This window comes from Aythya fuligula, chromosome 1 (genome assembly GCF_009819795.1).
Source record: "Aythya fuligula isolate bAytFul2 chromosome 1, bAytFul2.pri, whole genome shotgun sequence".
NCBI lineage: Eukaryota > Metazoa > Chordata > Aves > Anseriformes > Anatidae > Aythya > Aythya fuligula.
The window spans coordinates 84,687,781-84,705,436 of record NC_045559.1 but is presented as its reverse complement, the minus strand read 5'-3'; the positions used below and the strand labels follow the sequence as shown (position 1 = coordinate 84,705,436).

The 17,656-nt window shown below is 36.7% G+C and overlaps 1 protein-coding gene across 4 annotated transcripts in view; it reads left to right on the top strand.

Moving 5' to 3' along the window:
- The window catches only part of STXBP5L (syntaxin binding protein 5 like), a 193,460-nt gene that overhangs the window by 89,685 nt on the left and 86,119 nt on the right, over window positions 1–17,656 (top strand). For all 4 annotated transcript variants that reach the window (XM_032193402.1, XM_032193394.1, XM_032193386.1 and 1 more), the window contains exons 5-6: window positions 5,504–5,638; window positions 17,391–17,454. In XM_032193402.1, the coding sequence (XP_032049293.1) occupies window positions 5,504–5,638; window positions 17,391–17,454 (199 nt within the window). The remainder of the gene's footprint in view (window positions 1–5,503; window positions 5,639–17,390; window positions 17,455–17,656) is intronic.

Genomic DNA, 17,656 nt, shown 5'->3' with positions numbered 1-17,656 from the left:
TGAGCTTCTCATCCACCAACACCCCCAGGTCCTTCTCCTCAGGACTGCTCTCAATCTGTTCTACACCCAGCCTAGTTCTTCGGATTGCCTCAGTCCATATGCAGCACCTTGCACTTGGCCTTGAGGGCTGCAATGGCCACAGATTTTTCTCTAAGAAGAGTTGCTTTGAAAGAGGACCTGACAGAGCAACAGCCAGGAAGTGGCTGTTACCATGGAGAAAAGGCCAGTCTATCAGGTGGCAATGGCAAGAGAACAATGCATGGTGTTGACTGCCTGAGGTAAGTAACTCTAAATTAGTGGAGAGTACTGAAAGCATCAGAGGACACTGGAAAGGATTCCTTGAGCCAGGACAGAAGATTTAACCACTCCAGAAAAAAAGCTGGTCTTCTGAGGTATGCTTGACCCTTTTAGGAATGAGATCAACTTTCTCAGCAGCAGCTGAACTCACCTATGATAGGACAGCAAACTGTAAACTGAGTGTAAGAGACTCATGTTCTCAGGTTAATTCTCCTTCAGGTTTTGGTTTCCTCTTGTTTTCCTCATTGTTTTCCTCTTCTCCCTCTCCCTAAGCCCCCATCTGGAGTTTATTTTGTTAGATTTCTGAGAGGGAATTCATGCTGATTTTAGGGTTCAGTAGGAACATGCAGAAAGTGAACCCTTCTTCTGCCAGTCAGTGTTAGGCATAAGGGCTGTACATAGTCTTTGCTTTTCCGTATTTAAGATTATATATATAAAGTGGAAAAGGCATAGTATAAATTTAGCTGCAGTTTTCATGTCAAGGAATGAGCAATTAAGTAATTCAATTGGAAAAACTGCTTATCATTTTGACAAAAATACAATTTCTTCTACCTCCTTCAGAACCCCTTGTTCAGGAAATGTATTCCAGGAAAGTTTTTCATATTAAAAACAGAAAAACAAAGCACAACAAAGACAGAAGGAAATGTTCTGGAAATTATCTTTTATTTTTTCTTAGAACAATATCATTATTGTAATAAAGATGATTTGAAGCCATCTAAGTGTTTTTGCTAGTATTTCAGAAAATGTAGATGTCTAAATTATTTTAACATTTTATTATTCTAACAATGTGCAATGAAGTTTTTTTCTCAGAGTTGTTAGACTGTAGAGTGCTGTGATTTTCTGAAAAATACAACTCTTCGGGATTTGCTAGGCAGAGTACTTTCCTTTTAAAATTGGGTTTAAATTTTTGACAATGCCTCTTAATGATACACCATTATTTCTCAAATATTGCTTCTGTAATTTTAGAAATGTTCTCAGGACTTACATTTAAAGATTGTTTTGCTTAATATATTCTGACTCAAGTGATTAATTTGTCAACTGTTGATTTTTTTATTATTATTACATTTTATATCCTACTTTATGTGTTGAATACACTGAAAAACTGATGCAGTGTTCCAGACCATTTTAGCAGCATGGGAACACCTTTCAAGGTATTGGTACATGTTTTTTATTACTACTTACCATGACCGATGAGATTCAGATTGTTGTTTGCTGCTGACTTGCTGCTAAGAATGTGTAATATCCACAATTCTGGCTCACTTTCCGTAAGTGATCAATGTTGAACAGATTCTCAGGTCTACATTTAATTGTGTTCCATATTATCTTGATTGGATGGACAAACTAATTAAATATTGGCAGGAGCACTTCACACTTGCATAAATCACTGCAAACTGGCTTCTTAAGAAAAATAGATTTTCCTTCTCTCTGGTGAGTTGACTAGGTTTGGTAGCTTGGCTGAGGACTTCTGTTTGGTTTTCTTTGGTTGTGTTTTTTTTTTTTTTTTTTTTTAGGGACTTCAAAATACATTTTAATTTGCTCGTGGGATATAGAGACGTACTAATATCCCTAAATAATATAGGGACACCTTCCATCCACAATAAAAACTACAGTATGAGACATCACTGTGTTCTTTTGAAGAAAGTATATAATTTCAGTACTTACTGAAATGTAAGACATTCATTAAAAATCTGAGACTTGCTTCAAAGAAGTCGAATTAACATTTTCTGTAAATGTTTTCTGTAAAAGTAAAAAGTCAATAATGCATAAAACACTTTGCATTTAATTTACATAATGTAAAAGGAAACTACTCCAGAGTGGTGTATAGTTATCTGATATGAAAATCATATGGCTTTGTTTGGTGAAGCCTGACAAAGTATCATATTACAATGTCTAATAATCCCATAATCCCCATCTTCTAATATGCATTTAATTTTTAAAATGGTTACATTAAATGCGTGTTTCTGTTCTGAGCACTGGCTTTTAGTTTTTATAGCTCTGTATTTTTCTTTTTGAGATAACTAGATTCTCTTTAAGGGAATAGCATTTTCTTAGAAACTCACATGTTGTGAAAGGTAGCATTTGGTAATGTGTTTGAGAAATTTGGTAATGTAGTTTGAGAAAATCAGGAAGACTCATAGGGCAGTGTTCATTGTGGAAGAAAGAATATGCAGAATATTTTCTTATCTGCCTGTCCCATAAATCTTATCAGAACAAAATGAAATTATTTAAGAGGAAATAGCTGGGTTTAAGACTGCATTAAAATTTGTGGTCATTGTCTTCATTCTTCAGCAACAACTGTTTCTCTTCTGGTTCTTCATATGACATAGCCTTAGTAGTCACTGCTGTCTGGGATTTCCTGCTGTCAGATAGGCAAGCAGGAAAGTAAATATTGTAATTGATGGCCAGTGGTTAGGGCTTTAGTCCGATCCTACTTTTACAGTAAGACCTTGCCCTTGAAACCCTATGTCCTTGAAATCTTAAACCCAAAGTGGGTGAATGGAGGAAATGTAATAGCTGGGAAATTAGACACACATTTGATCTGATAATTGTTGTGGCAGTACATGCTGGAGATTATAACCTAGAAGCAAATTTCAAAAATGAGAACAAGCAGACCAAAGTAGTCTTACATTGTCTGAGGTGATTTTGAGACTTTTCATAATCAGGTCATTGGATTCAGTCTTGTGCTTTAGAGATTGAGTGTTCTGCAGTACACCATACTTTCTTGTGAATAGATTTATCAGAGTACTGAAATTCTGTATGTTCCTAGATAGATTTGAATCTGTTTGGACTGATGACACAGCTGCAAAAATTTGGAATAGCAGTATTCAAGTCAACCAGGGTTCACTGTGTGACTCACTACTCATTTCTTAGCCCCTAGACAGCTGCATTTTCAACACTTTCAAAGTCACAAATCTTTTTTTTATTTTTTTTTCTTAATCTTCCTGTAATTTAACAGTTTACTACAGGTAAGTGCTTGTAGTAAATGAACATCATTAATATGAATTGGTTAGGAAGATTTATCAACCAGGGACTAGAGAGGTTTTCACATGGGGTGGAAATTAACAAAGCATGCTTATGTTTTGGAGTGCAAGAAAGAGACATAGAGCTAGTACAGAAACACAAGAAGTAAACATTTGGACTAAAAGTGAATCTTATCAGAAGTCCAGCATATGGCGCCTCTAAAGAGAAAGCAGAAGTAATGAAGTTGTTTAAAGAGAAAGATCAGGGAAGTCATGAAAACCAGCCTCACATTTGAAATGCTACAGAGTGAAAAGGGAGAAGTGTTCTTCACAACTGTTACAAACCGAATAATAAAGCTAACAGATTAAATTCCAGCAAGGAATATGCAGGTGGCATATTTTTTTCTGTCAGACATTTGTCAATCTAACTGCACCCATAATGTAAATACTAAGTTGCTGCTTGAAGGCATTTTCATTTACGCACGCTAAACAGTGATTTCCATTCTCAAATCAATTCTCTTGGAAACACTTGGTTTGCTACCCACAAAAGGTGGCGGAATTACTGCCAAAATTAGGTAGCTAATAAGAAAATGAGTCCTGTACAGGTGGATAGAACAAAGTCTGTAGATTTCTTTGAAAGGTAAGCCTTGTGCTGGATTCATAATTTAATGACAATTTTCTCCATAAATTAGGACGTGAAGACTGCGTATCTCTAGTTTGTTCAATTCAGTGTGATGCATAAAGCAAAAATATTCTTTGCTCACTTGAAATGCATTCAATTTAAGATATTCTGACACATGATTAGACGGGATCTAGAATTAGATTAGAACTTTTCAGGTACTGTGCAGAGTCTGGTTGGAATATTTTTGTTTGTTGAGAATACCTTACAGGAACAATTACAGGAAATTATGTGTAATTTAGATTAATATCTAACAATTTCTTTAATTCAAAGGTTGGTAAATGGGTGGTGAGGCACTGGAACAGGTTGCTCAGAGAGGTTGTGGATTCCTCATCCCTGGAGATGTTCAAGACCCGGTTGGACCCCTAGGCTAGTGGGTGGCATCCCTGTCTGTGGCAGAAGGGTTGGAACTAAATTGTCTTTAAGGTCCCTTCCAACCCAAGCCATTCTCTGATTCTATGATTGAATGCTCTCTTTGGAGGACGCTACATATTGGAGAAGGTCAGATTACTGAATGATAGCCAGCAACCCTCGCACTCTTCTGTAATGAATTGAGACATTGCTGTACCACAAGAATTAAAATTGAAATATTTATGTTCGTAAATGCTGCTTACGTGTTTGTGGGGGGAAGAGGTGTTAAGGATAAAATTTATTGCATAGTCCTTACATCAAGCTTGTCTATAAAAGCTAGAAATAGCCTGCTTGTGGAATTGAATGCTAAGTACAGTAATGTATAGCATAGCAGGCAAAATAACTGCATTTTCTCAAATTTCCTTAGGCTATACCATAAGAACAGGTGATGTTTCAGCCTATGGAAGTAGCACATATTTGATTAGCTTTAAGCAGCAGGTAGTTTTATATCTTATGTAGATAGTTTTGCTTCATGTCTACAATATGTGTATAATAACTATAATATCAAAGGAGCATGAATTTATTCATTTGTCTTATCTGTGAGAATTTGTATACATGTTATATTGAGAAACTGTCATAACATTTTCCAAGATAATATTTCCAAGCACAGGTTCATCACTCTGTAATAGCGATATAAATATAGGTTTCAACATGTCTGTGATATAATCCTTATCTACACTTGGTAATGCTATTAACTTAGTGCCTCACTTTCCCAAACAGCCAAGAAAGTGAATGTTTTCTTGTGTTTATGATGGTGTTACACATATGTTGTACAAAACACTAATCCTGCTGATGTCCATTAACTTCTGTTTGAACTGGAAAAATTGCTTATAGTAAAAAAGAAAATAGGAAAGCCTAGCTCAAGAGTCTTGGATGCTATCATAGTGCAATTTATTCATGCAGGTAATGTGATGTAGGTCAGAGCTTAAGTGATATGTCTCTTTTTCCCTGCCCTTCACGTAGACAGACAGGTTCTCTTCTATGTTTTTTCTGCAGATGACCTCCAACAACTGCACATTCTTCAGAATGCTGTGCCTGCTGTGAGGCTTCTCTGAAGTTTTAAAATGGAAAGAACAGTTATTTCATCTGTAAAAATGATAAAACATATATATTCGGTATGTTGTTCAGTCCATTTTTTTTTGTTTTTCCTTTACAGGATTACTTACTGCCATCTACCTTTCCAGAGTAAATGGCTTTATGTTGGAACAGAGAGGGGAAATACACACATTGTTAATATTGAGTCCTTCATTCTTTCTGGATATGTCATCATGTGGAACAAGGCAATAGAACTGTAAGTGCAGATTATTTTTTTTTTTACATTTGTGACTGTGGTCATTTTTGTAGCTATCTTATGATTCATTTTTAAGAATAACATTTTGTTACAGGTATTTACAAATCTTTAGAAAACCTTTTATTTCAATCACTGTCTGTGTAGTATTAGCTGTTCTGTTACAAGATGTGAGAAAACTACATTTATAATAGAGATCATTTAATTGCATTTTCATGTACAAGAAAATGTTATTTGGGAACCTGTTTAACCATTGACTTACATGAAATACACAAAATTATTAATCCCACAAATTCCGATTTTTATGTATTTATATTTTTCTATATCAATATATATTGATATATAGTTCGCAATCTTCTTCAGACATCCTCTGAAGAGAATAATAGAATATTATTGGTCCTAAGACTCTGTGGAAAACTTTTCTTCATTGAACTGTAGAACCATTTAGATGAAAAGGGATTGGAGGTCTCTAGACCAATCCTCCTACTTCAAACAGGACTAATTTCAAAGTTAAATCTGGCTCGTTGGGACCTGATGAAAGTTGCTAATGAACTGAGAGGAGAGGTAATGAGCAGATGTTGCAGTCTATTAAATGACAGCACTGTGACAAGCTAACTCAGGTTGCCTATGCCATGTGTATGCAATGGAAGGAGACACAGAAGTCTGAGAGGGATAAATCTGTGCTTCTTGCAAGTAAAAACCTAAGAAGGAAGGAAAAAGTGTTTTTCAGCTGTTTCCTCTATGGAATTTCAGAAAGTGAAACTGCTGAGGACAAACTCATAGTATTTCATGCAGTTTCTGAGACACTTGCTTCATATTGTGAGGAAACTGTTACCTCAGGTAGCAATCTGAAATTAACCAAGCTCAGTGAACCAAGAGGACTGTATCTAATTATAAGGCTGTGGGCCTACAGTGGTAGATCCTATTCATCCCAAGCAGAGGTCACATTGATAGTAGCCACTTTTCTACAAAATCCTCCTCATTCCCTTGTTTTCCCACATTCTGTTACTGACTTCTTCACTAATGTTTATGGCTCACAGGTTGACAAAACTGATACCTCTTTTTCTTCCTTCCCCTCTGTCCCTACCAAACTAAGACAAGAGTCACAAAAATCTGATTTTATCTTCAAAAGAGGTAAAATTAAGGGAATGAAAGGTAATGAAAGGGTATGAAAGGTAATCAGGATTCAAACAGTCTTCTGTTAAATTTTTTGTCCTGGTAGGAATTTGGGAATGTTTGTCCTGCCTTTGTAAGAGTTTGCTCAGCTCTGTTCAGTAGTTTTACTGGAAAAAAAAATCCTGATGGAGAATGAGATTTAATCGAAACAGAATCAATATGTTAATTTTGATGAGTTCTTTGGGTGGGAAATATCTTAATTATTTTTTTCTTTCTCACATTGTTTTAATGATGTTGACATATTAGAAGTCTTCTTGTTTTATTTCTGTTCGTTTTTGTGTTTGTTTGTTTTTTTTAACATATTATATACATTTTATTGAGTAGTTAATGCCTTTGACAATTTGAGAACAACACATTTCTATTTCACGTGTGTTTTCAAATTTTCTTTCCTCCAGATATGATGATGATTTTCTTCTGTATAGGAACAAGTCTGAAAGTTTGTATGAAAAGCAAACTTTCCACCAAGTTTCACTTCCTATTCAGTTCAAAATTCTTTTGGATATGTTTGGTTTTGTTTTTATGGCCACAGTAGACATTTCTTATGAGAACAGATTAGAATTCTTCAATGAATCTTCAGTGAAAAGTATGTGGCTTTCTTATTAAAAAGCTTTGGTTCTGAGCTGTGGAGATAGGTTGCCGTCATTGTTTCTTCTTCTAAAAAGCTAGTTTTTCACCTTACTGCTTTGGTGACGGTTGAGCACAGGTATTCATTCATTGCTGCTTCTAGTTCTGTCAGTCTTCCAAGTATACCTTGATCTAGGGATACTTAGACTAGCACATAAGCAGTGTGCTAGTCTAAGAAGGCTGTATCCTCTTCATGTACTCCTTGGTATCAGATGTAAGAAGCTGTACTTTTCTGTAACTACACAGGTAAATAGTGCAACACTTTCTGGATTAATTTCTCCATATTACAATAAGAGACTGGTGGGGATAACAGTGATGTTTGCCACAGCAGCCACCTTTAATAGATGTTCTAGCACTGCTGACATTGAAAGTATGTGTTTTTTTTCCTAGTAAATTCATTTGAACTCTGTCTGGAATATCACATAACAACAGACCAATGTCTCTTCAAATCCTCTTGCTTTCTTGTAGGTAAAAATATAAGTTAGATTACTTTTTAACAGGAATGCTATTAACTCTAAGTGTGTTTGATAAGTATGGGCTTAAGTTAGTAGACTTTCCTTTATAATTGTACTGAGCAGTATATTTGAGAGAACAATTTTGTCTTGGGCCATTGATATGTTCATAATTGATTATATTTTTTGAATCTTCTAAGTTCAGAATAATTTATTTATTTTAGTATTACAGAGTCATACAATAATTCAGGTTGGAAGGCTGCTCTGGAGTTTTCTGGACCAACCTCCTGTTTGCAGTAAGATCAGCTATGAAACTCAGTTTTTCAGGGCTGCATAGGCTGATAAGGCCTATTGACGTTAGATACTTTAAAAGTTGAAAGAAAATGGGAAAATGTATGTATATATGTATGTATACCTTCAGGAACAGTTGCAGTATTGCCGTAATGAACCTATACAGAGTAATAATGCTCATAGGATTGTTTTTCATTCTGAGATAGATTATATCATATCAGAGTGTGGGATTAGTTTGAAGATGCTACTACTCTCTATAAAGATTGGAAGCAGAGGGTTTACCTTCTGTGCAGGCATATTTGTGTCAAAATTATTGGCAAGGAAAGCCCAGCAAAGTGATTGCTCTGCTGCTATATTCAAGTCCTCAAGTCCTCAGCTTAGATGGAGGATTTATAAATAGAACTTTGAGTGTGTCAGATTTTTGTGTCATCTGCACAAATGAGCTCGAAGAAGAGTTTTTCCTTCTTTGTGCAGTTTTTACCCACGGTTTCTAAAACTGCAGACTAAGGCTACCAACATAACTTGTCTTCCTTTCAAAATCCTTCCTCTTGCCAGCCTTGGAAGTGACTCTAATGAAATATCTGTGAATTTTCAAAATGAGGATTTAACTCAGTTGTCATTAGGATTTTAAGGCTATGCAATGAAAAACAATAGGAAATTGAACAGATTAATTTTTTAAAAGCCTGAAATGCTTCAACTTTGGCATGTCAAACTATGAGTTAAAAACAAACAACACATAGTCAACCAATCAACAAAACAAACAAACAAACAAAAAATACTAAAATTCCACTTGTATTAGTTTTTCAGAACATGGTTAAAGAGGACCTCCACATATTTTGCTAACACTACGGCCAAGATAACCTGAATACCTGTGTTGTCATTTCTTCCCTTTGGAAAACACCTACAAGCTATATTCTAAACTTTCGTCGTGGACAGAATTTGTTCTTATGAGGCCATGATGATTTTGCTCAGTAAATAATATAATCAATGGTATAGCATAGGCACAAAAAATAGGGAGTGTAGATAACATATTCCAGCAACTCATTTTAGTCTGTTTGTGGATTTACCAGGGCTTAAACCCCTCAAACTGTTTTGTGACACTTAATGAGATGGCTTTTTTTTTTTCTTTTTTTTTCCAGATAACAGAAATTTATCCTCGGAACAACAAAAAAATAGCTTGTCAGTCAGTGACACCTATCAAATGACTGACAGAATTATTATTTTTTTTCTAGTAGTGATTATTTTGCAAAGAATCACCTTGTCCTGCATTGTCTACTTTGACTTAGAAAGTTGGCTTTAGGTTTGATTTATTTTTTTTTTCCCCTTGAAAGCTTGTTACCATTTGTGATTTTTGTGTGTGTATGTGTGTCTAATTTTCTATCAAAATATACTGAAAGATCTGTAGAATATAACATTTTGGAGTGAGTGTTTTTTCTCATAAGGGTCCATTCACAAGTACCTAGTAGAGAAATATGTCAAAAAGATAGTCAAAGTAGCTATTTATCATAGGTACTTTTCTTATAAGAGAGATTCTCCAGCTTGCTTTAAACAGTATTTATTATTACTGAGAAATTAAGGCCTGAATAGACTAATAATGTAAAGGAAACCAATCCCTTTGGTTTGAGATTATTTTCAATACTGAGGCATAACTGATTCTAGAAGTTGAGGGAAAAAGTTCTTTATAAATCATATGCACTGTAAAATTCAGTGGACCTGACCTTGTCAAGTGCTAAGAAAGAAAATTAGAACATGGGGAGTTCAGAAACATTTGCTCTAACAGTTCTGGTCTCAGTTATTTCTGTAAGCATCTGAAGCATCTTTTCAGCTAAGAATGAAGAAAAACTCAAAGCTTTTGATTTGTCTTTTCTATGTCATGTAGCAGAGCTAGTACTTTAAGATGTTTAGTACTCATGATGCTATTCTGTCTTCTACTCTAATATGCAAACTGTTTCTCTCCTTCAAAATATTTGGAAATAAGTCTGGAAGAGAGGTATAGTCTGTAAGTTTAGCATGTGTCTGCATCTACTCCAACAACACTGAGATTCATTTTCTCAGACGGCAGGATCATACATTTTGGAAGATTACCTGGTGTCTGTGATAAGGAAGATGTTGCTGTGAGTTCACTAAACTTCAAAAATGAGAGATGTGCATTGTAGCCCCCTTCATGAGCATGCAAGTTTTAGTGCTTGAACACCCCAATGAATAACTGAATGAATAATTGAAACTCAGTTGGAATTGATTTATGACAGAGCTGTTACTTGGTCTTTGCTTTCTTAGCTCTTTCTGGCCAAGCCCCATTCCCTAGTTGTGTCTCAGAGCCAGCAGTTCCACTGTGGTAAAGGAAAGCAGCACACAGGAGAAGCGATAGTAGTCTAGGAGCAACTGCCACCCTCTCTGCTCCGACCCAAATGGAAATAATTCTAATAAAAAGGAAGTGCAAGCTGAAAAGTGTCTCTCTTCTAGATATTTCAGAAATTCTGTCCAAGTTGTATCTTGAGGTTGAACTGATTATTACTTACATTATTCACATCTTATGGATCAAATCTAGGAACTAGAATGTCTAACTTATTCATTCTCTTCAATATCTCCATGACTCTACCAATGAAAATATTTCTGAATGAAATATGACTTATATTTCATGAAATGAAAATATAATGAAAATAGTCTTAAAATCTCTGGTGCACTTCACCTTTCTAACAGCAGAACTACAGAATATGTCTAACTACTGGCACAACAGAAATATCTGCTTATGCACATCCTTTTCTCAGCACTGTTACATTCAGTCATATCCAATTATTTAAAAATGACTAATATAAATGTTTTTCTTTGCCCTCTCCTAACAACTTTTATCACTTTCTACCACTAGTAGGTTTCTGTTCATGTCAGAAATCATTAGTATGATACTTCTGTAATTATGCATGCTTTTTTTTTTTCAAGAGGAAAATAGCTTTCTCTTGATTTGATTCTGTTTTGTCATATATTTCTTTTGCCTGCTTTAGAGATTGCCTTAGTATTTCACAAAGTTCTTACAACAGTACTTAAGTTACTCTGTTTCTTAGAGGGCATAGTATTTCCCAGAATGATGGTGAGTGCATTGTCTATGTATTTTCATTGTTTTCCTGGGTCCAAATTATAGCATCACTGAAGCCTTCTTTTTCAGCCTTCTAGTTTTACAATAAAACATATTTTTAAAAAAATGCATTTTCATGAGTTTTTTGAAGACTCCTTTTGTATAGTGAATAGCTTCTTTATTTCATTCCTGTTTCAATTAAGAGTCAAGTCTTACAGCATATCAGGTCTCTCATTTCCCACAAAGAAACATGCACCAGGTAAGTTAAAACTCACTGTTGTCAAGAAAGACATCTGAAGAAGTGCACAACAGTTCAAAGTACTGTTAGTTTGTTAACAAACTTCTAGTTCTGTACAGCTGTTATGGGAGCCCTTTGCTCCATTTTTAAATTCTTCTGTAGTCTGTTTTTGCAGGCTATTGAGGTCAGTGAAGGCTATGAAGTATTGCAGAATCTTATATCATTAGTTCGTTCTTTCTTGCTCCGTTCAAGGTAGTTTTTGCTTCAGGAACTTTTTACTGCAGATCATAGATTATATTTTGGGGACTTGACCTTATTTTTTTTCTTTCTTTCTGCCATGCATGGACTTGGCTTTCTTTTATTCTTCTCATATCTTTGCAGAGTTTTATTATCTCAGTCACTCTCAGCTGTAGCCCAGCTAGTATTTGAGGAATTCTCTGCTCAAGTATTTCACTTATGCCTTATTTTCTCCTACTGCTTCTTCTGTGTTTTGCCCTTTCTCTAGGGCTAGGATCTACTTTTTACATGATGTCTTAAAGACAGCTTGAAGAAATGCCTATACAAAAGTATCTGGCATCAGCAGCAGTGTGTTTTATTCAAGATAGCTTCAAGTTTGGTTGGTTTCCCAGCACCTTTTCATCGTTTCCAGGAGTTGTATCCTTGCCTTTGCTTTTAATTCAATTCACCAACATTTTTCTTTCTTTGCTGTTCTGCAATGGCAGCATACGACTTCCCAATTTTCTTGACAAACCTAGTCTAACAGTAGTGAGGAGAAACAAAACATTTTATGTATACTAAAGCTACATAAGGCAAAATGTTTTCATGTGTAGACATTTCTACATGCAGTGTTATCTACAGTATGAAAGTAGTAATTACTGTATCTGTAGCTCTGATAGTGTTTCATGGGTTTTGTAAACTAATCTCATTGATATAATATAGTTAACAAAATAATTGCTTCACATAATCCTACTTGTAGTGCAGTCTTGATGTCTACCCTTAGGAGAAATTGATTATAGTGCCTGGCAGTTCTTTTGCATGCAACACTTCTCTAGGGCTCCAAAAAACATTGCTGCTGTTTCTATTTATACATACTTTCCTTGAGGAAAAAATAAGATGCATGTCACATAAGGCATTGGGCTGCCTTTGGCATACGTGACTATTCCTAGTCTTAATGTGTGGCACAGAGGGCTAGCTTTGGGTTCTTGGCCACAGCCCTGTACTGGGAGAAAGATAACATCACTTCAGGAGAAGCAAGAAAGATGTCTTGCCAGAGAAGATTTGTCATGTCTTTCCTGGATCCAGCCATACGTCTGGTTCAGAGGAACAAGGGAAAGGCCATATGCAATGGAAAAATATTATCCTTTCATGCATATTTTTTTCCTGCTCCACCTGAAAATGGTGTTATTTTGTACCAGTGTATGCCCTCAGAACATCTCCCCTAGTATGGGACTGACCGTGTGTGTCCTTTGCCAAACCAAACCAAAAGCTGCACCTTGTGGATATTCCTTGTTGGTTAGTCCAAAGATGTATCAGTTTTAATGAAAAAGCTTTGCTTGATTTGTATTAAAAAAAAAACAAAAAACAAAAAAACAGTATTTCTTGGAGCCCTGGAAAGGTAGTGCAGAAATACTGCTGGGTAGCAGGCTTTTCAATTTCAAAATGCTTTAGGAACATCAGCTGTCATCACCCCAGCAACTCCACGTGTGATGTTATCCATGATGGCAAGTCTGAATTGAGTTTTAGGCTCTGCAATTATTTGAAACAGATCCTTCCTTATTTCCTGACAGAGTTAGTACTATGACTGCCAAACTTAGTAGACTGCTTCCTTTTGCCTATGTATAATCAAAGCTGACAGCTGCTAAGCGATCAGGGTATTTGTGCTGGGCAGACCCTGGCTGACTGCAAGATCCTGACCCAACTCTCACTCCCCTTCCTCAGCAGGATAGGGGAAGAAAATAAGATGCAAAAGCCTGTGGGTTGAGATAAAGATGGGGAGATAGATTACTAATTACTATCAACACGCAAAAGAGACTCAGTTCAACACAGAATTTAGTTTATTGCCATTTAAAAATAGAATTGGACAGTGAGAAATTAAGACAAAACTTGAAGCAGCACTGTGGGATAGGGAATGGGGGTTGCAGTCAGTCCGTAACAGTTCCTCCCTGCCACTCCTTCCTCACGCTTTTCTCTGATCCAGAGTGGGTCCTTCCCATGGACTACAGTCCTTCAGGATAAACCTGCTCCACGTTGGGCTTTCCATGGGCTGCAGCTCATTCAGGAAATACTCAGCTGCTTCAGTGAGGGGGCCTCCACAGGCTGCAGTGTGGGGATTTGCTCTGACATAATCCTCCTTGGGCTGCAGGGGAACAGCCTCCTCCACCATGAGCTGCAGGGGAATTTGCTTTGGCACCTAGAGAAACTCCTCTCCCTCCTTCTTCACTGATCTTGGTGTCTACAGGATTGCTTCTCTCACTTTTTTTTCCTTATTTCTTATTGCCTGTGCAGCATTTTGCCCTTTCCTAAGTACCTTTTACCCAAAGTGCCACAAGACTCAGCTGCATCCTGCACTGGGTCTGTTGGAGTTGGCTGTATCCAGCACAGAGCAGCCCCTGGCCTCTTATAGAGGCCACCCCTGCAGCCTCCCAGCTGCCAACACCTTGCCTCCTTCATCCAATGTTTAACATAAAGAGCTAACAAGAATTGAACCTAAGACTGCTAGTGTAGGTTTGAAAGTAGAGCAATGTTTCATTGAGTCTTTTGATAGAGTGAAATACTAGCTAGACTAAAATAATAAAATTGGAAGAAAATGGAAGAAGCCTGACCTAGTCAGTTATAATACAGAACAAGTAAATTATTACAATATTGAAGAGTAAAATAATATAAATATTAAGGGACTACTTATATAAATATAAAGGAACTGAATAAGGAAAAATAAAATCTCCCAAATTTAGTGTGCAGTGGTTGGTATTAGCTTTTCTGATAATATGAGTGAAGCTCTCACTCAGCAAAACAGACAAAATAGCTAGGAACCTAATAATAAAACTGAAATTACTCCTGAAAGAAACAAAAGGTGCCTAATGTCCTGAAAAGCAAAAAGAAATTTTATTGCATTGTTTCAGGTGGCAAACCTCCCAGGATCCTCCAGCTACTGTAGTACAATAGATTCAAGGTAGAGAAATGGATGAGGTAGGAAAAAGTATTGTATTAGTGAAGAACGCCCCTTTTAGCTGAGGTCTCAGTATGGAAATCATCTCTGAAAGAATATAAGATAAAAATAAGACTGGTAGTAAAAGATGGCTTTGTATCATTTATAGAGGGAGCACTAGTTTGTGACAATGAAAGTGTAATTGCTGTAAAGTTAGATGTAATGTAGAGTGACTACAACTTATGTAACACTGCTTCTACACAAAATATGTGTTCTTTAGTAAGCAATGACATAATATATATCTTAAAAAGAAAACAGTGTTTGTGCAAATACATCTAAGTTGTTCTTTTATAATAAGTAGATACAAAGAGTAGTTTGAATGGGATCAGCCCATATCTTAGACAGACGATATGCTCTTTTCTTTGTTCCCTCCATTTACCCCATTTTTGCCAACATTCCTGGTCAAATGCCAACGCTTGTATGGCCAATCTACCCAACCTGCATGCTGGTCGGCTCAACGGGCTAGAATAACTGGCCAAAACCTGCATGTATTGCCAGCCAGCATGTCTGCATGTGCTCCTTGCACCATTTCATCTTTCGCCAGCTTATTCATGCCTGATGTTTGCTTGGCTCTGCTCCCTCTTCTGTCACACTGACCAGCATAGTGTTGCCTGACTGCACTGGTTTTGAACATTGAGAAGCAGTGCTTATAGCCAGGCACAAAGGGAGAAAAAAGTGAATTCACAATGTATAGGAGTGGTTCTTATCTGGAGAAAAAAAAAAAAAAAAAAAAAGTGAAATTCTTTATGCCGCCTCTCACTCTTCCCAAATTTCCCTCTTATTCCTTTTCTTCCTACTTTGCACTGTATAGCATGGGCAGCATGTACCCCAAACAGATCTAGTTCTTTCCTTCACCATACACCAACTAGTTCAAATAGGTGAATCTATGTAGAAACAGTTCAAAGCAGGCTAAAATATCCCCAGTTGTCGTATTTATTCCTTGAGGACTAGCAGTACAAGATACTTGTGGGCCTAATCCCTGTTTGCAAATACGCTCATATCACTGTTCAGTTCGCTGTCGCTGCCTATCTACCCTGCCTGTTTCCAGGTCTGGTGGTATGGAAATTATTTTTTTTTAATTTCAGTATAGGTTACTAAGAAGCAGCAACTCAGTTTGCAGGGTCTCCTTTGGCAATTTGGCTTGGATAAAAATGACAGCCAAATCTCCTGCTGCCTGCTTGTCTGCAAAAATGGTTGTTTGCCATGACTCCAACCAAATGGGTACTTGCTGCTGGCACTGTTGAAGACAGCCTGTATAGAATGTTACTGCATAAACAGTTTTATCCTCTGCTTTCTTGCTGATCTCACTTCCATGCTAGGATATGCTGCAAATTGCTCTTGTGGAAGCCTTGCTCACCTCGACCTCATGTAGCAAAGTAACATGCTGCAGCTGTCTGTGGAAACACGATCTGACAAAGCTGAAGATGGTGGCAGGGGATCATCTCATGGAGAAGGTTCACCATGTGAATGTCTTGCCATATTGCCACTAGCTTTGTATATGCAGCTCGCAGTTATGTTAAAACATTTGTAAAGGAATGGGGTATAGGGTAATAGGGGTATAAGGTATATATCCTTTTGGAAGGTTGTTCAGCTTTTAGGTGACTGCTTTGGAAAGGACACTATGGATTACTCAGAGTATGGATTACTTCTCAATCTTGATTTGGAGTCTGACTTGGTAGTATAAAATGTTTTGAGGCCAGTTTTGCTCTAGTTCAGTACTTGAGCCAAAAGAAGAATAACATGGTTAATTTATGGAATTCCTTTGAGTAGTTTGGCTGGAGAACCTTGTTTTAATCTTTCTTTAATTTTCTTGCAAAACTTTTTTTTTCAATTTGTAGCCTATGTCATTTTAGATGTGGTCTCCAGGAAAACTTTATATGCCCTGCCATACCTGCCATGCTGTATTTCTTTTCCTGGTGACCACTGTTGACCCAGACATATAAATAGGGAGAGCAAGTCTGGATCCTTACCTGAACTTCGGGGGATGTGTGCTCTGACCCCAGATCCTAGGTGAAAGAAAGGTCCTGTGCTATGCAGCCATTCAAATAGCCTGAAGCTTTGTGGACTTGATTCTTGTCTCCTTTCTCTGTATGACTGCCAAGGCCTAAAGTTCTGTTCAGAAAAGATGGCAGTTCAAAAATCTTCAGAGAGGACCATGTCAGAGCAATTCCCCACACTGCAGCCTGTGGAGGCCCCCTCACTGAAGCAGTAGGAGTATTTCCTGAATGAACTGCAGCCCATGGAAAGCCCAACCTGGAGCAGGTTATTAGTTACTGAAGAGAATCCAGCAGAGACTGTATATCCTTGACAGATTGGCCTTGAAATCGGGCAAGAAAGCAGGGAGGGCAGAAAGAGAGTATGGACAACAGAAAAGGCAGAAAAAGCTTTAGAAAATAGGAAAAAAATAATCTGTAATAGGTCGAAAAGTGAGATTTAAATTAAAAAAAAAAAAAAAGAAGAAGAAGAAGAAAGCATTTATCTGTGATAGAGAATCTTTGCTTTAACAGGACAAAAAGGAAGTACAGTTAAATATGAAAATGTATGGGTTATTTTCAGATAACAATATTCCCCTGTGGACTTTTTAGAATGGCTTTTAAATTATTGGAGATATGTGTTAACATACCTAGCAATTAAGGTAAGCATCTAGCTTTTCATGCAAAGAAAAAATTCACAGATTTAAATTGATTTTTGTTTTGCAGATCCACAAAGACTCACCCTGGGCCAGTTGTACATTTAAGTGACAGCCCAAGAGATGAGGGAAAAGTGAGTACAACTAACGATAAAAAATATTGCAACATTTCATAGCCTTCATTGACCTTAATAGCTCTTTCTCTTTTCTTATTCACCAATTATATTATCTGCTTTCATTATATATTTGTCACTGTTTTCCAGTTTTTAAGAAAAAAAATCTTTGGACAGTCTTTGGACAATGTTAATGAGTAAAAATCTGTGATACAGACAACAT